This window comes from Cibotium barometz, chromosome 38, assembly GCF_041138505.1.
Source record: "Cibotium barometz isolate CiBa-2024 chromosome 38, ASM4113850v1, whole genome shotgun sequence".
In the NCBI taxonomy this organism is placed as follows: Eukaryota; Viridiplantae; Streptophyta; class Polypodiopsida; order Cyatheales; family Cibotiaceae; genus Cibotium; species Cibotium barometz.
The window spans coordinates 41691559-41699676 of record NC_141083.1 but is presented as its reverse complement, the minus strand read 5'-3'; the positions used below and the strand labels follow the sequence as shown (position 1 = coordinate 41699676).

Sequence of the window (8118 nt, the reverse complement as noted above, 5' to 3'; positions counted from 1 at the left end):
AATTCATGTGTACATCCCTTGGGCTCGGGAGTGGTTGGGTGGATGAGTTTATGCTCAGAGCAATCTCTAGTTAATTGTTGTTGTTTTTTCTTTCTTATTCCATTTTTTTAGCATTTTTAAAAGTAAATTTTAATATTTATTAAATAAAAATATTATTTTGTTGGTTCGTTTTGGTGATTACGCATGTGGATCATCAATATGGTGGTTGGAATGCGTGTTTCTTCTATTCAATGGACGAATCGACGTTGTGGGGGAATTCCGTGAGTTCAATGCTATTTTTCTCAAAAACATTTGGGTTAAAATAAGGATTTATGAAATTTTTACAAAAATACCACACATTTTACTACGGATATTCTTTGTAGAATGAATTTCCTAAATTTCTACAGTTTTTGGAAATTTTTTCTAATTATTTAGAAATTTTTAGAGCATTTTTATGGAAACAAATATATATTTTTATGCATTTTGGAAGGTTTTTCGCGAAGATACTATCAATTTTCTACCAAATTTTTGTTGAATGTAGTATGGGGTAGCCAATTGATGCGTTGAGTTCTCTCCCATGTGCGTGGGATTCTTTTCTTCTCTCAAAACTGAAAATTTCTTCTTTTTCTCTCTCCCACGTGTGTGAACGTCTCTTAGAAGACATAGTTTGATTAAACTTTAATCATAATTAAATTATAATAATGATTAAGAAAAGTTTAATTAAGATTTTAATAAACCTCCTCTCAGTTAATAGGGAGGGGGTGGAGAGAGAAGGAAACATGGAATGGAGAAGAAGGGGAGGAGAGAGGGGCTCTTGTCCTCTCTCTCATGAATCACAATGCGGGCGGGGGGCGAGGGGAGGGGGGGGAGGGGGGAGGTGCGCTGCAGGTCATCGAGCGAAAAAGAAGTCCCCCATAAATTTATTTTTTTAAAGCTTTAATATATAAAAAAAGAGTTTTTTTATTTAAAGCTTGAAAAAAAAAAGATTAAAAAAATCTTCTCTAAAAGTTTTGTTTTTTTTTCTCTTGGAGCCTTTTAGCTTTCTGTTTTCCCGGGAAACCTATTGACTTTCTGAATTTCAAGGATCTTTTGACCTTTCACATTTCGATTTTTTTTTTTTTCTTTTCATTTTCGCGAAACTGTTGGCTTTCCATATTCCAGAAAGACCATTGGGATTCGAAAATTTTAGGACCGTTTGTATTCTAATGCGTTCGGGGTAAATTAAAATTTTCAAAAAATTCTTAAAAATTAGTGGAAAATTAGACAAAGGTTATTTTAAATTTTTGAAAAATGTGGGGTTGGTGATTGGCATGTGGTGTGTGTCCATTCGAGCGCCCGTGACCATTCAAATTCCTATAAAAATATATTTTTTGCTTAGAAAAATAGAAAATCCATTAAAATTGTAAATTTTTATTGGATTTGAGAATTGTGGGGCGGAATTGAAAATTTCATGAACGATGGGATTCTCAGGAGAAATTAGAAATATTCTAGAAATTATTTTTAGAAATCCCAATAACAATGGTATTTTGACAAATTAGTTTGCTAAACATTTTCTGAAAAAATATAGGTTTGGAATGCCATAAGATAGGTTTGGTGGAATGTTTAAGTGTGGTCTATGCTTAATTTCCTAAGCCTAAGAAAAAATTATCATGGGTTAGTTGATCTTTTTTTTTTTGTGGATTTTATTGGATGGTTTCCAAGTTTTATATGGACTCATCAGGTTTTGCCTAGATCACTTGTGTCTAGGGGTTTTTAATGAGTGCTACACACATGTGTTTCACTTTCTTACTTTGGAGTTTTGCTTCAACAACACCACGTTTATATACTCCGGATTGATGAGTTAGCCACCAATTTTAATGCTTCTTTTGGCATGATTAATGACCATTAGATGGCATGCATTGAATTGCATTGATTTTTTATGATGATCAACTATGGTTTTCATGGATTCGAGGTGCTTCTATCCATGGCTTTACCACATACTGAAACTAATACAAGTAGCTCCTATCTCAATTATAGGCCCAATAGTAGATTTTTATAATATGTTATAAATGTGCATTTTTAAAAGTAGTTTTCTCATATAAATGTGTATTTTTCATGTTTTAGATTTTTTTCCTTTTTAATGGGGGGTGGGGAGACATAATGGCAAAGACAGAAGAACATCGCATCTGTTTCTCCCTCTCCCACTCGATCCCCCTTCTCTTTATTTTTTGCATAGACTACAGTGAGATTATGTCTATGGCAGTGGCTATATGCCCACCCGGTTATGCTTTGACTGACTATATACGTGGATGTAGTTGCATGCATAGCCATGTAAGAGAATTTTAAAAGTCTAAGTTTTATTTGTTGAAGCATGGTTATGGATGTGGATATCCCTCCTCCTCTTGTGGTGCATCATGTGAGGCATTATTGCTAAGGAGAAATCCACAAGATATGAGAGTGATGGAGACACACCCTACAATGCTGCAACAACTAGAGAAGGGGCATGAAAATGGAGGAGGTCACAATGTTTGGCTATAGGTTCCAAATAAAAAACAATGATGTTCTTGGATTTTGTGCATGTGGATAAAACTAAAATCTTACCCATGTTAGTAGGTTAGTGTAACCCTGTAGAATTTATCCATGTGCCTAAAACTGAAAACACAATGGACGACAAAAAAAAAACATAAGTAAAAAAGAACATGTTGGTCTCTTAACGTAAGTCTACGAAAAATAAAGAATAAAGACCATGTTAGTCTTAAAGTACTAAAAACATAAGTAAAAAAGACCATGATGGTCTCTTAATAACGTAAGTCTACGAAAAATAAAGAATAAAGACCATGTTAGTCTTAAAATAGATAACATACTAAAAACATCCAACTAGTCAACTAGTAAATTCTGTAATGTTAAGCATCAAACACACTCACCTTTGCTAAAAATTTAATGATTTTCTTTATGCTCAAATTTTTTATTGGGTTTACCTTCGTGATAGATTGCCCACATGGCTTAGTTTTTAGCTACGCTAACTTTTATGTTGTCTTCTTCTTGGGGTTGAGTTCCTCAATAGTCCATATACTTTTATCTTTAAGTTTGTTAGGTAAGACCCTAATCTCATCACTTTTATAATGATAAGTTTCTTCTACATGATTACCTTGTCTTGAAATTGAGGTAAATACTAGCTCCCAACCAAACATTGACACTATTGCATGTAGTAACTGCTCAACCTAGTATGCCTCCTCATCTCCATCTATGTACTCTGCATTAGGTAAATCACCCACACAAATTTCATTAGGGATTTTATGTGTTCTCTCAAGACTTCCTTGTCCACTTGTTAATAGTCTCCTATGAGTCTTGCTTCATCCTCTCTACTTAAACCTATGCAACAAACTCTTCTTTGCATAGAGTCTTTACTAATAGGCTTAGCGTATTTTCAAGGGTCAAGAGATGAACTTTTAAGTATCTACTAGCAAGCTTGGTTTGTTTTCTAGGGTTAAGAGATGGATTTCCAAAGTTGTTATATTATTTCCTAAGTGTGGTAGTGTCTTTTTGATTTTTTATTGATTTGTTCAAGTACATACAAGTAGCACTCATTTAACCAATTGTCAAGGGTCTTTTTGGCAATGCCACACACCTGCAAAGCAACATTTGTTCAAGACACTACATTGGTGAAACAATGTGGTTTGAGAAAGCATGGTATGAGATTGGATGAACCTACTCTTAGCCCGAGAGAGAGAGAGAGAGAGAGAGAGAGAGAGAGAGAGAGAGAGAGAGAAGATTTATAGAATAAAAAAGCATATAGACACATGTCTACTCTTGGTGGTAATAAATAATATTTAGAAAGCTCCTCTTTGGAACACTCAATACAATAAGTTGAAAGTGTGCCAATATATATAATAGTGACCTATAGGTGGTATGTGACACTAGAATCAACTTGAATTTAAGTCTGAGATTATGAGTTAGAGTGTTGGCCAGGCTTCTCAATGTAATGATGACCTCACATTAAAATTCCAAGTTACTTATGTAACCTTGAAAAATGATGCTTTACTTTTGAAAACGCTTTTATGGTCAAAACCACTACCACACCTAGAAATAATCATTACACACTCTTCTTTTGTTGAAGTTTTTGTTTTGTTGAATGTAAGTCTATTGTTGACCCTTAAGAGTATATGTTCTAAAAACTATTATTCAAAGCATAAAAAATGTGTTTGGAATACTCAAAATGGTCTCTCTTCTTGGCTACTTTAGCTCACATATGGAAATACTTATCCATTTACCATAATTAAGAAAATGCCAACTTGGTTACATGCTTACAAAGAAGCATATTTAGTGGTTACGTGCTTACAAAAAAAAAAAGAGGTAGATCACTAGCTTTGCATGAAGATACAAACTAGTGGTTTTTTGCAACTAATCCCGCATACATACCACCAGCATAATTTAGAGTAGTTTTATAGAGTGGAAGATCTTGTGTATAATAATTTCTCAGATACTCACCAAACATAATTTCTCTAAAAATGGGCGGATTCTTCTCATTGACCAAAGCAGGCAAAGGTGCAATTTTGGTATCCTCTCGTGGCCCAAAGAAAGCACCTAGGGAGATCCTTGCCTTATCTTTGTTGACTACAGCTCTATGCTCAATACTTTTGTACTTTGCATTGGTTAAGATCTGCAAACAAAAAGTGCTAACAATATCATTTCATTTCTATTATTAATTGAGTTGCACTAACATAAGCTTTTCGATTTAACTATCACCTTTATTTTATTTTTTTTGTCTTTTTTGATTTCTTGACACATGCATATATGTATACACATATGTATATATTTAAATGTATGTATGTGTGTATATATATACATACATATGTATATATTCGATATATATATATATATGCTTGTATGTATGTATGCATATACATATATTTATATTTATATGTGGGTACACACTCTTACACACACTTACACATACACATATGGTGGGGTTCTATGATCTGAATACTTCCACTAGTCAGTCCTTTAGTTCACTTTTTACATAATCTAATTGCAAGTCGGGACGTAGAGAGATAAGAGAGGTCGTTTGTTTACATTTTCCATTCCTTCCACTATGTAGATAAACTCCCTAACAAAAGCTTCAATGCCTTTTCTATGGCTAAAATAACGTATTCTTCTTTTTTCTTTTTTCTTCTCATTATCTGATTATCTTTCGCTTCTTTTGCATCTTTTGGTCCTTGGAAGTTTTAGTTTTGGCGTTCTGGTTCTTAAGAGGTTGCTAAGGCGGAGTTTTTATCTTTCCTTTCTAAGGCGGTGATCTTTTGAACACACTTTCTAAGAGAAGACAACTTGAAACACATACAACTTTCCCACTACTCGCGAACATATCAAGCATTTCAACAAACCTTATGTGGAATTCAAATGAGAATAACGAGGGTACCTCGATTTGATCAGCGACATTGACAACAAAGGCGTTGGGAAGAGCATGAACCGCCAGCCATTTGTCATCCTTTTTTATTTGTAAACCGGGCACATCGTCGGGTAAGAGGATGGTAAGGCTGCTAACATCGGAGTGTGAGCTTAGGCCAAACACAAGGCTAGGGTCGGGGCAAGGGGGGTAGAAATTGTTCACAAGCACAAGCCGTTCAAGGCCAGGCACTTGGTCTTGGATATACTCCTTGCTCAATCCCAGGCTTTCAAAGATGGCCTGGTAGAGGAGGGCCGCGAGCTCGTCTATGGCGGCCTGGTATTCCAGAACCTCCTCTCTGCACAAGCAAGCAGAGAGAGAGAGATGAAGGCTTACAAGAAAAACAAAAACACACATGAAGGCTCTAGGAAAGCAGCGCAAAAGCACATGCTACCTGAGTATTTCGGGTGCAGTTTGGAAGCCATTGCAAATGCCTGGGCGCCGCCTGATGACAAGCGTGTCTTTCCAGTCCGGGGTGGAGCCAGTACCGGTGGCGAAGGTGACGCCGCTCTCCGCACTCCCGGCAGATATATTACACAGCTTGGCTGCAGTTGGTAGCTCGTAGAACCTCCTCACCGCACTCATAATCTTGACGGTATCTACTCCGTGGTTCACGACCTGCACATTTATCACAATTAACGTAGTACTATGTGAAGCTACCACCCTCGACAACCATAGTTTCGCCAATAATTAATCAAAACCCCGCCCAGCTTACTTGGAAGAAACCCCACTCCTCGCAGGCCCGTCCAATCTCAGCAACTATTGCCGCCCACTGGCTGGCAACTCGGGCGTGCGACACGTCGATCACAGGGATCTCTTCGTTTGTGCACACTTCTAGCAAGGCCGGACGCTCGTGAGTTGACCTCACGTAGTGGGCGGGCACGCCCGTCACACCTTCGTCCAACATCTCTTTCACTCCCTTGACGTAAGACGAAGCCATCTTTTCGGGAAAGAGACAAAGAGAGAGAGAGAGTGTGTGTGTGAGAGAGAGTGAGAGAACCTTGGAAGGCCATCCTTTAAATAGCTTACCTTTGCTACAAGCGTGACAATCGTTGGCGCACATCCTTTAAGCAGCGTTACTACAAGCGTGATCAGCGTGGGACTTTACTAAGGCACTTTAACAATTAGTCTCCATCATTTCATCACCTTTGCAACCCTAATTGACCGTGCTTTTATGTGCCACATAGCTGCCTAGGTGTGGATGGTTTTCATTTTGATTTAGAGTAATGTTTGTTTTGGTTTTTTAAGGATAGTCTACTTCAAAATGGAGAAGTCAACACCCCACTTACACCCTCTTCAAAGCTTATGACACATATTCCCCCTTTTTTTAGCTCTTACCTCTTGCATATGCATTGAAGACCCCTTACACCCTCTTATACATGCCTTGATGAATGTATTCAAAAGAGGGAAGATTCAAACCAATTAATCTCACTTTAATTAATTCTAATGAGTTATAAAAAATTTGTTCTTAAGACTTAATCAAAGATTAACTCCCTTGCTTTTTTTTTCTCTTTGTAGCTAATCCTTGAGCTCAAATTAATCTTTAACTATCAATTAATTAACACAACCAAGCACATCATTAGATTACCTATGTGATCTCTAAAACATGTGCATGGTTTAAGGTATAATCAATTAACTGATTTAAGATATATTATAGTTTGATTTATTAATATTTTCTCTTATGTGCAATGAAAAAAAGAGATCAAAACACTTGATGGAGTAGTTGGTGTAATTAGATGTTTTGATGCATCCAAACACACTTAAACACTCAAAAACATCAATTTTAACTACCCAAAATTTTTAACTTTTTTTATTCTTAAAAATGAATAATTGCCCCCCATAAACAAAAAAACTAGTCCATTAAGGGAAAGTAATGAAAATGAAGAGTTTTTTAAAAATCATGGAGTAAGAAACCTAAGATCTATGCCAACACTCTAAATCAGTAATATACAATTACAAAAATCATCTAAGGAGCCAAAATTAAGCAAAATAGCTCTATGTTAAACTCTTAAAGAGAGTAAAAAATCAACTAATATGCATTTTGGAAAGCCCAAATATACCACACTCACTAGCACAAGACTAACCAAGTGGAGTGCACTTACCTTTCTCTCTCTCCTCTTCAGGCAGTTATGCTCCCCATCTCTTGTAGTGTAACCACCGTCTTGGAGAAGAGGCAACTGCATTATAGCTACTTGAGAAGATCGCCTATTGTTGTAACCACCGTCTTGGAGAAGAGGCAACTACATTATAGCTACTTGAGAAGATCGCCTATTGTTGTGACCACATGAGTTGTCTATGTTGAGCTTAGGACTCCCATGGCTAGCTTGAAGAGATTCAAGACAATATCCGTCTCCTTACACACACTCTCACACTCTCACTAGCATCAATTGGCAAGGTATATGGGAGAGAAGAAATGATACACACACTCTCATATTCACACACAAGCATAGAACTACCAAGAGGAATAGAGCTAGAGAGAGTAGAAGCATAAGAGGCAAGAGCTTAGTTCTCAATACAACCCAAGGTAATTTCTCTTTCTCATTTAAAGATAAATTCGCGTATTAGTCTTGGGTGTCCAAACTTCACTGAGTTTTGGGTGTCTAAGTAGAGTCTAATGTAGATATAAGAGTGTGGGTGCATGGGATGTCAGCTCCACATAAGGCTTGGCCACACAGCCTCGAGTTACAAGTTAAATTATAATTTATACAATGCTA

The 8118-nt window shown here is 36.6% G+C and overlaps 1 protein-coding gene across 1 annotated transcript; it reads right to left on the bottom strand.

Moving 5' to 3' along the window:
* Positions 1–4195: 4195 nt before the first annotated feature.
* LOC147616729 (fe(II)/2-oxoglutarate-dependent dioxygenase 4-like) lies at positions 4196–6379 on the bottom strand. Its single transcript, XM_086777135.1, has 4 exons — positions 6120–6379; positions 5799–6022; positions 5378–5702; positions 4196–4618 (listed from the first exon to the last, which is right to left on the bottom strand). The coding sequence occupies exons 1-4, from the start codon at positions 6342–6344 to the stop codon at positions 4343–4345; spliced, it is 1050 nt and encodes a 349-aa protein (XP_086633261.1). The 5' UTR covers positions 6345–6379; the 3' UTR covers positions 4196–4342.
* Between the last annotated feature and the right edge of the window lie 1739 nt (positions 6380–8118).

Bases quoted from the DNA above. Each gene is read 5' to 3' on its own strand.
- LOC147616729 (XM_086777135.1), bottom strand. From the start codon at position 6,344: ATGGCTTCGTCTTACGTCAAGGGAGTGAAAGAGATGTTGGACGAAGGT. The intron at 6,023-6,119 runs GTAAGCTGGGCG...ATAAATGTGCAG, and splicing joins AGGAGTGGGGTTTCTTCCAA to GTCGTGAACCACGGAGTAGA. The intron at 5,703-5,798 runs GTAGCATGTGCT...TTGCTTGTGCAG, and splicing joins ACTGCACCCGAAATACTCAG to AGAGGAGGTTCTGGAATACC.